Raw genomic sequence first — 14,717 nt, 5'->3', positions numbered from 1 at the left:
CTGTCCTTGACTTTGATTGCCCTGAGGTCATGGTCTTGCAGGATAAAAATGTGGACAGGGACTAACTGTATTTTGTCTTTGGAAAACTCATTTTAATCAAAGTCTCTTTCTCTTCTAGTCTCCAAACTGATCATTCTGGAGTAGCTACTCACATTTAACTGATGTTGATCTGTCTTCATACCCCTGGAAGCATTCCTTCCTTTAGTTGATCCTTTCCTCCTAACATTACTTCTACACTGCAATATTCATGTTCCTGCTTCTCCTTCATTTCCTTTTCCTTTCAGACTGTCAAGAGAAACTGTCTTTTTCTCTGCTGCATTTGCTTTTCAGCATATGCTCTCACACAGATTGCATATAAAAGTGCAGACTCTAGAGTTATTAGCATGTGAGAGTCCTCCCATCTCTGCTCAGCTCATTGTAGGATGACAGAACTGTAAAAGGAGAGTAGTAGTCCTTTATGTAGGTGGAATACAAGTCATTTATGGACTCCTTAATCAAAAGTATCCACAATGTGAGGATAATAACAATACTTTACAACTCAAAGAAGTGGTCAGATGGGAATAAATATTTTAACACATAAAAGTCTCAAAACCAACAGAGCCAGACAGTTTTGCTGATATGATTTCCTGCAGAAATTAATCTTAAGTGACGAAGCAATTGATGGGGAGATAGGAAAGCCAATTATTATTATGTCTTCTCTCTGTAGCTGAAGTTTTCATAAATCAGATTCAACCTGTCTGACAGCGCAATCCCTGGCTTTAGAAACCATTAATCAGAAGCTGACAGTCACCATCACTGCATTTAGGCACAAAATGTAGAACTGGAAAAAGAACCAAAAATTATTGTAAAATTATGAAAGCCCTTTTATGATCAGCTCTAAAGGTCAGAAAACATTTAAGAGAAATCACAGGAGGACACATGGAAGTCACAAGGAAATATCATCAGGCTCTTTTCTAAGCTCTCCCACTTTGCAAAGGGAAAAAAATACAAGTTAACTTAGGGAAAGATTCAGGAGGAAATTACAGGACATGTGGGTCAACTTGGTAATATCTAGAGTTGAGACTTCATGCACTAGAAATTAGTGGTTAGCAACACAAAGTCACAGTGCTCTTCAGCAAAAGCTTAACACAGGTTGGAAGAATTGTTAAGGGCTACTCAGGGAGAACAAGGCAAGCATCTGCAACTATTTGTATTGAACTAGCTTGGAACCTAGCTAAAAGACAGAAACAAATTTTAAAAACATTTTTTTACTCACGCAGTGACAGTAATAACATTTGAAGACGTTTACAGATTTTTTTTAGATTTGTAGTTTTCTTCAAAAATGAATTTCAAACAATGACTTATTTAGTAAAGCCATTAATAATCGTAGCAGATAATAAATGAGATGTAGCTTAATACAGACATACAGCTTAATACAGAAATACAGTGTACTCTTCACTGGGTAAAAAACTGGCTGGATGGCCATGCCCAGAGAGTGGTCGTGAATGGAGTTAAATCCAGTTGGTGTCCAGACACAAGTGGTGTTCCCCAGGGCTCGGTGCTGTGGGCAGTTCTGTTTAATATCTTTATAAATGATCTGGATGAGGGGATCGAATGCACCCTCAGTAAGTTCACAGACGACACTAAGCTAGGTGGGCGTGTTGATCTGCTTGAGGGTAGGATGGCTCTGCAGAGGGATCTCGACAGACTGGACCGATGGGCCAAGGCCAATGATATGAGGTTCAACAAGGCCAAGTGCTGGGTCCTGCACTTGGGTCACAACAACCCCATGCAACGCTACAGGCTTGGGGCAGAGTGGCTCAAAAGCTGCCCGGCGGAAAATGACCTGGGGGTGTTGGTGGATGGCCAGCTGAATATGAGCCAGCAGTGTGCCCAGGTGGCCAAAAAGGCCAACAGCATCCTGGCCTGTATCAGGAATAGTGTGGTGAGCAGGACTAGGGAAGTGATCATCCCCCTGTACTTGGCACTGGTGAGGCCCCACCTCGAGTACTGTATTCAGTTTTGGGCCCCTCACTACAAGAAGGACATTGAGGTGCTGGAGCGTGTCCAGAGAAGGGCTACAAAGCTGGTGAGGGGTCTGGAGGACAAGTCTTATGAGGATCTGCTGAGGGAACTGGGGATGTTTAGCCTGGAGAAGAGGAGGCTGAGGGGAGACCTTATCACTGTCTACAACTACCTGAAAGGAGGTTGTAGAGAGGTGGGGGCTGACCTCTTCTCCCTGGTGACAAGTGATAGGACAAGAGGAAATGGGTTCAAGTTCTGTCAGACGAGGTTTAGAAAAATTAATTTTTTTCACTGAAAGTGTTATTAAACATTGGAATAGGCTGCCCAGGGAGGTGGTGGATTCGCCATCCCTGGAAGTGTTTAAAAAAACGGTAGATGTGGTACTTGAGGACGTGGTTTACAAGTGGTTTTGTTACGGTAGGTTAATGGTTGGACCTGATGATCTTAAAGGTCCCTTCCAGCTTCAGCAATTCTATGATTCTATATGATAATACCATATTTTCTTAGAAGTAGAGAAAAATCATCTGGGATATTCAAGGGCTCTTATTCATTACTCTGTTCTCTGTTCAGCTATGCAACTGAACAAAGCGTATTTCCATTTATCAAACAGACTGAGAAAAAAAAAGAAACAAGAAAAACTTTTGATTGGTAAAAGTTAGAGAAGTATGTAAAGGAGACAGCACCATGACGTACGGCACAATGGAATTGCCTTAAACCTACTCCCATGTCTCCCAGACTAAGAAATACAGGAAAAATCAGATTGACTGTATGATCCTTCTGTAGCAGCCAGAACAGTTACCCATGAAGAGGTTATAGAACAGCTAACAAATTGGCATAGACAACGTTACAGGAGTTAAACTTTGGCTAGATGGGTATTACACAAAGCAAGGCTTGTAGTCTCGATGCTACAGTATGGTACTCAATCTGTATCTAATTCAGAAGACTCTTCTGTAGCCAACATCTGCACTGCTTGCTTCCTAGCGAGGGTTGTTGTGTCCTTTTCTGCTGACGAAAATCCCCATATGTCACATGCTTTTAATAGCTTCCTTATCTCTCACAAAGTGTGCCTAATAATACCACAACCACGGCGTCTTCTTAGGAAATTGGGTTCCCTGTCTCTGCTTTACTCCTTTACAGCCCTCCCACTTCTTTTAACACCCTTCTTTTAACTCATAAAGCAGTTGAACACTTTAAACAACCCTCCACCACATGGCTTTGCTTCACTTTCAATAAAAGGCTGTTGGCTGAACAGGTGAATTGAACCATTTCTTCCCATCTAAAAATGCAAACTCATTTCAGCAAAGAATTCAACAGCCCAAATCCCTTTTCTAAAATAAGCAGTGACTATTCAAAAGAAGTTTGTAGCTCTTAAATGCCCAAGCACCAAGTCTACCACATGAAGAAGTCTCCCTGGTTTTCCAGAGATGTTCCATCGAGAACTTTTCCCAAGTCAGACTTGCATTGTGTAGCTTTTCTATTTAAAATGAAACACTTCAGTGAAATGCTAACACTCAGTTGTGCACTGCACTTCTTCAGTCATTGAGCAAATTATCCACCAAGGGGGGCAGCTGCTTGTCTGCCTGTGAGAAGGCAGGCTCCCTTCCTCAGCCTGCAAAAAGGCTCCATGACACATCCAAGTCTCTTTCAAGGCAGTTTAATTTCTCAAAACTCAAATATAAGCACAGTGTGAAACCACACGGCTCCTCAGCTCATACTGAACCAGTGCTTTTAGAAGTATCTTTTCTTCAATTCCTCTGCTTGAGTATTTACTTCAGCAGCCCATCTCTGTACAATATCTGACCCTTTCCAGAAGAGAGGGGTAACAGTAGGGGGTTGGCTGGTCCCAAGGTCAGTGGCCTTTTTAAAAAAGGCATGGGGCCCAGCCAAGGGACAGCTCCAGTACAATTCAAAACCAATATGTTTCTTAGTTGTTTTATTTTCTAGCTCCAAATAGCCTGAATTTTAGAAAGTATCTCCCATCTTTCCTTCTTTCTCTATGCCCAGCGCTTCTTCCTTGTCCTGCTCCAACAGTTTATCTGCATAGTGGTGTGTTTAGGAGACCTGTAGAGGTCCCCTTGATTTTTAGGAGCCCGTCTGTATTCTGTTTTTATTGGTTTGGAACTGAAGTCCCAGTCCTGAAAGGAGAGATTCGTATGCAGAGTGCCTACACCCTTGTTTGCGCCCTGCTGCTGATCTGAGAGTTGAACTCCCTACCAGATGCATCCCTGTGTCTTCAAGTGCCTACACACCTTAAAAATCTGAACACTGAGTATCTGCAGATGTGCTTCAGTATCTTCCTATCAACCTCTTTTTGGCTGTGTTTTTATACTTTGCTCTGGACAGGTAGGCTTTAATGTATTGCTATTGTGGGGACATGGAAAGGGGCAAAACAAAATACCAACAAAATACTGCAAGATTTAGAATGTAACTGCAGTGAGCAAATGTGCAAATGCATTTCAAAACTCATCTCAGAATCTATTTCACTTAGGAACCAAAACCTGAAATCCTTTAGGCAGAAATTTTCTTCCAAAGAATGGAGAAAATACTTGGTTCCCTGTCTGCACGCTCACAGGTTCTGTATGCCATTGCAGTGCATGTGAAGTGGTGTTAGTGAGAGAAGAAAATCTGACTCCTTCCACTTTAGCATCCTATTAAATGCTATTGTTGAAGAGAAAACGTGCACAGCTGGCCTGCTTCCCCAGTCCAGAAAACTTCACTCTTCCACCTAAATCTCTTTCACAGCACAGTTTTAGTTTCCAGTGTAAATCTTAGACAAAACACCAACCAAAACTGTTTCCCTGTCCAACCAGAGCTTGAGTCCTTGGGCTCCATCTCTGTAATTTTACTGCAGGATCTTCTTTCCTTTTCTGACAGTTTTAAAGGGAACGTTCAGCCACTTCTCAACTAAGTCAAATAAACTGCTGGACCTTAGCAGGGAAAGTGACTTATTAACCCTATAACAGTATTATTATCTCCCATTTAAACACAGGAATACAAAGTACAAAAGCAGCAAACAACATTCAAGAAAGGCTATCTGCTCTCTCACTTCCTCATCCATCCGCAGACAGCCTTCCCCACTGATACCAAGTCCTTCGCATCACTTCCCCTCTTCATACTGCAGGCTGCCCACAAGACCTTATCAGCGACTGCATGCATAGAAGTTGCACTAGGAAAAGTATTTAAGGCAGTGTTCAGCAGCTTCAGTCTCAGCTATCCCCATGATGAGGTGCTCTCAATTTGAATCTGTGCTATAAATAAGAAAAGTCAATCAATTCCACAGGACCAGATGTTCCTGCGCAGTCTACTAGTAACAGGCATACTGAGCTTGCTTGAAAATTGTTGCTCTAAGTAACTACTGGGTTTTGTATCCTATGGCTATATAGAGCAATATATTTAAACTTACCCTGGATCCCAAATGCATGCCAGCATGCAGTGCACAAACAAGAAAACCAAAGATACTGTATTATGCATTTAGTTTTTAGTCACAAACTTCCTTTCCAAATGCAGTGTGGTAACTTAGCTTGAAGTACCTTCAAATGAAGCTTCCAACAACAGCTTTGTAAATAGCTATAAGAAGATTCGACTATAAATTTGTCAGTCCAAGAGCTTTCATCAGAAAATGACAATTCAGAAATGTTTTGCAGAAAGATTGTCATTTCAGTGAGCTTTCTATGTGACCTGGTGAGCCAAGTCCAACAGATTGCTGACCAGTCAAAATTTCCAGGGTCATGTAGTCTACTCCAGTATGTGACATCTTAGGACCTCCAGGTTCTTGCTGCAAATATGGAAGATGGGAAGACCTGGAAGCTCCAGCCCTACCTGAGGCTCAGAATATGGGCTCTGAGAAGGACTTAAGTCTCCTCCAAAGCCACCAGCACTTGCAGTGTCCCTGCCATGGCAGTCACTGCCCTGTCAGTTTCTGCTCACAAGCTATAAAGCCCACTATTGAGTTGCATTTCTCGTACTCCTAAGTATGTCTGGTGACTCTGATAGGAAGCCAGGAGTTAAGAAGCAAGGGAGCAATGGAAATGACTGAAAATGCAGATTTTTAAGTTCTCAGACTCAAATTCATTTGTAAATTCTGGGAAAAAAAGTACTCTGGTTGTTCTGAAAAGCCATTTCAGACCTCCAGCTCAGAAAGTCACAATTTTTACATGCTCTGAAGTGCAATAATCCTTGCTATCCCTTCTCCCCTCAGTTTCAGAATGACAATCAGTAAGCGAATTCCAGTTTTCAAAGAATTGTGTGTAACTGTAAAGCACTTTGTAGTTACTTTGAGAAAGGCAAGAAATCTATGGTAAAGTTCAGAAACTTAGCTAGGCTTCCCAGATACCTTGTTTTTAACCAAGCAACTAATTAAAATCCACCACACTGTAACCTTGCTAATTTGGAGCTAATAACATGGAAACCCACAGCAGATTATTGCTGCCTGAAGATTAGCCACAAGTAAACACAATAGAAAAATAAAACCTCTGCGTTCCATTCTTTCATTCATTGGAAAAGTGTAATTTAGTTTAAATTCTAAGCATATGTTTATATTTTTGTAGTACATGTTAAAATAAGAAGGAATTTTAATATCCTGAGACTTCATTAAACCTAACCTTTGGCGATTAAGGCATGCTGTGAAGCGAGGAGTGCTATTTGTGAAATGTATATTGGTGAAATACCAGCTAGTTAAGCTCTATTGGGTTTTGAAACCTTGTCAGCAATAACAATTTTATTATCTGGGTACTTAAACATCACCTTATTGTCTAAGAGCCTTAATTTAGCTTTCCAGAAAAATACCAAACATTGTAGCTGTCCGTGTTTGGAGAGAACACAAACTGGCAAACATACCACTGTTTTGAATTCAGACACTTGCCACAGCAGCCAGTCTTCGTTAAGCGTGTACAGCGCTTTGCAAGTTATGGCGTCAACAGGTCCTTTGTTTATCCTCTGATTGAGGGTTGTCACTAGCAAATAGAAAGGTTCACCAATTGTCTCCTAGGACATGAAACAAATGCAAGGAACATGTTTATTTTTGTAATCATTAAATGGGCATGAATAACTGGAAAAAAAAAAATCAAGTGTAACAAATTATTTCCTTTTAACTAACTTGTCATCTTGCAATTAGAAAAGAAAATCCCTTTGAGCAGATTTATCTAGCTATTTGTTTAACCTCCATCCTTTGCTTTTTGGTGTGAAATTCTCATGCAAATAGCAAGGGACAGCTGGAGTGTGTGGCGAGATAGCTCCCAACCCCTTGCTGTGCAACAAGCACGCTACAGACAAGCTGCTCCTACTCCACCTGGCAGATGCTTCCTAGTTCCACCAAAGAGCGGGTGGGGGATGAGACGTGCATGTGTTCACACACATACTTCAGCTATTTCTTCCTTCTTCAGTCTTGTCAGAAACCAAGCTAACAACTAGTTTCCTTTTGAATTGCTGTCTCCCCTTGTTGTCCTTGAAAAAAAGCCTTGGGAGCAAGGTGGTGGGACACACATTGGTGTATCAGCAAAACAGGGAATGAAACTGGGGCTTCTCTCTCCTGCCTGAACCCCAGGCTTCAGGAAAGCACCTGAGAAAGGAAGGATGAATCTTTGTTTCCACGTGACACCATTCCTTGCAGCCTGGTTAAGGCATCTCACTAGCACAGCTCTTTACAGAGAACAGATCTCTGACAGTTCCTTGGCTCTCTCCTGGCATTTCAGAAAACTGGTGCGAGCTGCTGAGCCTCAAACAATTCTGCTGCTGTATTAATGCAAGGACTGATATGAGTGATACCAACAGTGTGATACCATCACACTGGTAAGAGCGACAGGAAGCATAACCAAGCACCGAAACCAAAATGAAGTGCTACCAAGTGGGCTAAAATAAACAAACAGTAAAATGAAAGAAAATGCTTATTTTGTTTCCACTTGAAGTCATTTAGTTCTTGAAATCTGGAATGCTGTTCGGAGGTTAAGAAGTTTGGAAAGAAGTTTACTTTTCCAAAAGATGGTATTCCTTAAATCTCCATTATGTGGCAGCTTTCCAACAGCTTGCATAGAAAGGTATAGCTGCATTTTAACTAGTGTGTCAGTCTTCTAGTATGATCACAATACATCTCATGGAGATGAAATAATGCCTGACATGAGAAAAGGATACTCTAGAATTACAAAATTACCCAAATCTCAGCCAAATAAATGACATGATCATCACTTACAGATGTGCTCTTTTCCTACATCCCATTGACGCCAGCTAGCTAAGTCACCTAAACTAGAAAAGCACGCATTAATAATGTTAAATGTTAGACTGAATGCTTTAAACTGATCTCCTCTAACAATTCCTATGGAAGAAACCAGTTAAAAAGATTCTTTGTCTATCTTACGTACTGAAAAGATGTACACGTACCCGGAGAAATCCAGAAAGGCAGACAGACATCCAGTTTGTCAGCAATTTTTCTACCACAGATTCGGTTCGTCTGAGCAGGAGCTTAGGCTGTACATTGCTTGATTGCTCCATCAAGTCCTTTGTCAACACTTCCAATATATGGGTTAGATAAACTAGCTTAGTTTGTAGTGCAATAGTCAAGAAGGATGCAAACAAGCATCTGTTAAAAAAAAAAAAAAAGAAAATAAAGAATGCTATAATATCTGGAATTTCTCTTCCCAGGCACCTTTAATAAATGAAACACTCTTTAGCGCAGTTCATATCCTAAGTGTTCCCTCCTCAGGTACAGAAACTGTCCACTGATGTCTACAAAAATATAAAAAAATGCAAGTCCATCTGCTCCTGTGATTATTTTTTAAACACAGAATTTGTGTCTCTAAATTTAATTCAGCAGAATAACACCTGCTTCAGTGACAGAACATTTCTAAACTGTAGAACTGTTGATCTAACTGCAGGAAGTGTTTACAGTTTTGAAGTGAGTTTTCCTGCTCCTTTGCCTCTTTGTTTACATGTACAAACATTCTGATTTCTCTTTAATGGGTTGTTTTAATGGCAATGTTTTTTCTTCCTCAGTGTGCGCAGATGGAGAAGATGGAAAAATGCTCTGGAGTAATGCAAGCTTGTTTTGCAAGAAGTAGAAATTACATTTGTGTGCTACAATCCATGGTGGTTTTTCCTGCTAATTCTTTGTCTTGAAGATGATAAGCATAATCATACTATACCTGTCTTTCACAGAGAAATTTTTCTGCTTTTCAAGGGTGTGAATGAGAGTAACAAGAAAGTTCTTGTTACAAATTAAAGCATGCAACATGTTGAAGCTTTCATCCTTGCTCGTTTGGTCTCTGCTCTGGAATAGTTAAACAAAAATAAGCAAACTGTAGTTTGGCTATGATGGATTCTTCATGCTCAGAAAAATGGTAAGCAACATACGGGACAAGTTCCTGGCCTCATTCAAATCAGTGGGAATTTTGCATTTATTTCATGGGTCTCAGGATTTTCCCGAAGACACATTTGCATTTGTGTACAACACAGAGTACATACATGCAGAGCATACATTTTCTGTCATATACACAAAGTAATGCCAACAGTTAAGCTTGCCTGACATTTCCCATTACTAGATCCTGTTTATTTTATTTAAGTAAGTTATAATATACATTGGGCACCAGCATCTTGCATATCAAATTCTTTCATATATAAATCCATGTAACTCTCCTCATGGGTGAAAGGGAACATATTGAAAATGCAATCTGATGTGTTCTAGGACAAGACTGAGATAACAGATACAACAAACCTTGATAAAATATTTATTAATTAAGGCACATCACAATACATCAACTTACCTGTGGCATGTCTTCACTGAAGATGGATGCAAAGTCTCCTGACTAAAATATAAGACAGGTGATATTTATCATTCTTAACGTATACCAAAAGTTCCTAACACATGTACGTTAAACACACCAAGCATGATCCGGACGGCATACAACTTGAAATAAAACAATGGAAATGCTGCCTTCTAATGCAGGTACAATATGAAAACTCTACACAATAACTTCTGCAAAGGTGCTGCCAAGGTTCACTGAAAAGTGAACTCTCAAAGATGACCTGATATTGATTTCAAGTGTTACTGTGTGTGTTATGCTACACTGCTGAGCTGCACTAGCACAGCAGTCAACTAACACTGCAGGAAAAGCTGTTTATTACCCTCATCTGCAAATGTGCTGGTGTGCAAGGGGTGCTGTGGGCTGCATCCTTCCTGGACAGCAATGATAGCTTTTGGTATACAGAGTTTCTATAACAGAGTGACACTTGAGTTCATCTGCCTCCATTCATTTCAAGGCACTTCATGAATGTTCATTAATGAACTCTCCAGGAGGTCCACGCTGTCAGTCTCCAGAGAGGCACAGGTGCCACCACACATCCAGTCCTAGCGAAAGCTCTCACAACAAACAGAAGCCCCCAGTTCTCGAATACCTCGTCAATGCCTCTCGTCTGACTCTTACAGCCTGTAAGATCCCAACACAGCTGCATGTTCCCAAAGCAGCACCCTTGAGCAACAAATTCACACTAGGAACATTTACTGTCATCTGCTTTATGCTGGCAGCCCCTAGTTTCCTTACAGAATCATAGAATCACAGAATGGTTTGGGTTGGAAGGGATCTTCAAAGATCATCTAGTCCAACCCCCTGCCATAGGCAGGGACATCTTTCAGTAAATTAGGTTGCTCAAAGTCCCGTCCAACCTGACCTTGAACACTTCCAGGAATGGGGCATCCACAAATTCTCTGGGCAACCTCTTCCAGTGTCTTACCACCTTCATTGTAAAGAATTCTTCCTTATGTCCAATCTAAATCTACGCTTTTTCAGTTTAAAACCATTGCCCCTCATCCTATCACTACAGGCCGTGGTGAAAAGTCTTTCCCCATCTTTCTTATAAGCCTCCTTTATATTGAAAGGCTACAATAAGGTCTCCCTGGAGCCTTCTCTTCTCCGGGCTGAACAACCCCAACTTGCTCAGGCTTTCATCACTGGAGAGGTGTCCCAGCTCTCTGACCGTTTTCATGTCCCTCCTCTGGACCGACCCTAACAGGTCCATGTCTGTGCTGGGGACCCCAGAGCTGGGTGCAGTACTCCAGGTGAGGTCTCATAAGAGCGCAACAGAGGATCAGAATCACCTCCCTTGACCTGTTGGCCACGCTTCTTTTTATGCAGCCCAGGGTACAATTCGCTTCCTGGGCTGCAAGCCCACACTGCTGGCTCACATCTAATTTCTCATCTACGTATGTGATTTTCATCCCTCCCTTTCCTCATGCCTCCTGTTCTCTTCTCTCCTACCATATTCTCCTTCCTCTTCCTCTGCTCACTATTCCCATTTTTCCAAAACTTCTTCAGCACCCTTAACACCACCGACCAATAAAACACACACACACACACAGAGTGAAACAACCAGAACCACGTTAAAGGTTAACAATGCTTATGAACAGGGAACATGCACGGTAGCATTAAACTAAACAATGTGGGAAATTGAGAGAAAACAGAAATAATAATCCAAATCTAACAAGTAAAGCAAAAATCAGGCTGAACCTAAGGAATATTTTAAGTATAGATGTAATACCCATTTAACACCTACAAGCATTAAGCACAAAACAAAAGCGATTAAGCCAGATTAAATATAGAAAATTGAAGCAGCGGGAAGCAAGAAGCTCAAAATGAAGATGGGGTCCATCACTCTTCATTTCAGGTATCTGACTCCCTCTTTAAGCAACTCATCCCACCCTGAGATAGATGTCTCAGGCAAGTGGGATGAAACACTTTCTTGAGCTGCCTGTCTCTGCACTGACTACAGAAGATGCTTTGAACAGCTTTGATGTCCGTGTTTAAACAGCTTAGATTAGATGAGACAAAGTCCATCGAACACACTGGAAGACTGAAAGAGTACAATATAGACATCATCCAAACACATGAGCTTAGAGAGGGAAGTGTTGGTTTTTCACTTCGACCCTTTTGTCAACCCTTCTGACACTTGATTGCAATCTACTATCCTATCGCCTTTTCTGTTCATCTGTAATATTTGTTTAGCAGAGCACTGGTCTCCTACCACATTCATACAGCACAAAGCATGTTTGGACACTTCTGCAATGTAAACGGTAAGTACTTAGCTGTAAAAATTGGTACACGGTACACTAAATAACTTGCTTGATGCTGCATGTCTGTAGAGAGTTAATATTTGCAAGTTTACCTTTGTGGTATCAGTATTTCAAACAGAGACAAAATCTAATTGGAGAAATTTCCAGGATGCACAGTGGCATGAGACTTGCCAAGGAAAAACCTTCCCTTTCTGACCTCACACAATGCAACAGAGTGGTAGACTTCATGCCTTTTTTTCTTTCCTTTTTATTTGCATAAAGCAAAGCGTTTCCATCCAGACAGCTTCTACAGATTGTTACTGTTTTGACAGGGGACTATCACTAGGAAAAGATATATTCCTAAAAATAAAAACATTATTTTAATGCTAATGTGCCTGGCAACAAAAACTGAAAGGAAAGAGATGCAGAAAGTAAGGTTTCCTTGGTCTACTTTCTTCAAACCTCCTAGTGACCCCATACAAACTAGATTGGGGGACATCACAGCAGTACCAGAAGAGATATTCCCAGTTTGAAATCATAGAATCATAGAATTGTCTAGATTGGAAGGGACCTTTAAGATCATCACGTCCAACCATCAACCTAACCCTGCCAAAACCAGCACTAAACCATGTCCCTAAGCACCACATCTACCCATCTTTTCAATATCTCCAGGGATGGCACTTCCACCGCTTCCCTGGGCAGTCTGTCCCAAGTTTCCTTTGCTGTAAGAACTGGACTCAAAGTGTACAAAGATTATGCACCTGTAACTGTTAAATGTTATTCTGCCTTGGTATCTGATATTTGGCGTTGTACAAAAAAAGGTCCTGATTCTGCACTATCATATGTGTTTAACTATCACAATGAGCTTTTAGTGGGATCCCACACAGTGATGAAGTGAAGCAGATAAGACTACAGGACTGGGCCACATGAGGACTAGTAGATAATTTGCATACATACCAGCATACATACCAGCTATATCCTAAAACACCACAGCACTAACCAAGGGTTTCTACTCATTGGTGTCAGTTACACAGCAAAATATCACCAGCTGAGATCACAGCTTCTGCCACTTAGAAAATGCCAGTAAGTGCTGATTAACATCATGATATGATTTTGAAAGTTGTGGCAAACGTACTTAGCATCGTAATGTGCCATATACATGAAAAAATAGCAAGAGAAGTAAAACATTCAAGAGAAGGCCTCTTCAGTCCTCTGATGCAGTGGCAGAAACTGCTCCAAAGAACAATGAAAGTGTCTACCTCTAAACTGGACAGTACTTAAGTACTTCTGAAATTTTTAAGCATTTGACCTGCACTCCTTTGAATCAAGGTCTTAACCATTTCTGTCAGCAGCTTGGAGTAGAAAGTCAGCATGACCTTAAAGCTGTTTCTTCATCCCACAAGTCTAATTAAGAAGTGTCATGATGTTAGCTAGCATGTTAGCTAGCCTGACTGTTACTTTAATTAGCTATAGCATGGAAAGTGAAAGCATGAGAACAAAAAAGCAATGGATAAATTATAGCGTAGGATGGCCCTGAAGGGCAAGCAGCTTAGTGAGGCTGGGCAAAAAAGAAACGGATGCACACACAACCCTTGAAAATTCAACAACAGTGCTTTATCTACAGCGTTTAGGTTTGGTTAAATACAGACATGTACAGGTGTAAGTGTTCTTTGGTAACTCTTGATTTAAGGACAGTTTCTTGTGAAAACAATGTGCAATTACTGCGTAGTATTTACTTTAGTTATTTGATCCTGACCTTTATAGCTTTTTCATTATTAGGCAGGGTTGAAACCTGAAAGACTTGTCAATACTTACCTCTGGAAAGAAAGTTCTAAGAGCAAAGTGTTTGTAGTCAAGGAAGGGAACAGTTCCAAAACTATCCACCACATCTAATTCATCCATCTGCAGTTCAGCAAATCCTGAAAAAGTGCCCCCCGGCCCCACCCAGAGAGTTAGTTTAGTTGACACAAAATCATGTTCACAATTATAACTTGGCCCCAGTAGACATTCCTTAAAAAACAGTTTTCAGGGAAGAGGGGTTGTTTTTCAAGTGGAAGCTCTTATGAGCGGGAAAGTAACAATCCATTTTTTTCCCCCACCATTGTTGAAGGAAATATTACATGCAATCCTCTTAGCTCAGTGCTATCTGTTACTGCTATGCACGCCAACATTAAAGAGGAACTCTGATACAACACAAAAATATTTTAGCAGCCATAAAATTAAAATGTTCATATAATGTGAGCTTCTTGACAGTTTCAGTTCAGAAATTATGCTGTACTTAAACTCTATAAAGCTCTTTTGACCTACCCTCGCGTATTTCCTTTCGAATCTCATATTCCAGCAGTTCAAGTTGCTGACTCTGTTTACGAGTTAACTCTTTGGATTTGTATCTAGTAACTATGAATGCAGCTAAAAAGGAAGAAAAAAAGATTCTGAGTACAGAAATTGCAGAACAGACAAACCCTATACAAGACATATTTTAATATTATTTTAAGAAACAGAAAGATTAGTATATACTTGCACTCTCCAGGAGGATTACTGCTTCTGCTGCTGTCAGTGTGCTAGTACCCATGAGCTGTAGTTAAACCCCAATGTTTAATAAAAAACATTCCTTTTAACAAGGTCTTAGAAGTGTCAATCCAACTTTATTTGAAAGTACAGCACACCCTGCTATGTGCAA

General features: G+C 40.7%; 1 protein-coding gene across 1 annotated transcript in view; it reads right to left on the bottom strand.

The window, feature by feature from the left end:
- PLXNC1 (plexin C1) overlaps nucleotides 1–14,717 on the bottom strand; it is a gene marked incomplete at its 5' end in the record, with an annotated part of 70,917 nt that overhangs the window by 16,128 nt on the left and 40,072 nt on the right. Inside the window, 6 exons of the mRNA XM_082495902.1 lie at nucleotides 6,841–6,987; nucleotides 8,377–8,575; nucleotides 9,138–9,262; nucleotides 9,756–9,797; nucleotides 13,853–13,956; nucleotides 14,345–14,446. Of these exons, the coding sequence (XP_082352028.1) occupies nucleotides 6,841–6,987; nucleotides 8,377–8,575; nucleotides 9,138–9,262; nucleotides 9,756–9,797; nucleotides 13,853–13,956; nucleotides 14,345–14,446 (719 nt within the window). The remainder of the gene's footprint in view (nucleotides 1–6,840; nucleotides 6,988–8,376; nucleotides 8,576–9,137; nucleotides 9,263–9,755; nucleotides 9,798–13,852; nucleotides 13,957–14,344; nucleotides 14,447–14,717) is intronic.

Source organism: Vanellus vanellus (assembly GCF_965231255.1).
Source record: "Vanellus vanellus genome assembly, chromosome: 1".
In the NCBI taxonomy this organism is placed as follows: Eukaryota; Metazoa; Chordata; class Aves; order Charadriiformes; family Charadriidae; genus Vanellus; species Vanellus vanellus.
This window is presented reverse-complemented; position numbering and strand designations above follow the sequence as displayed.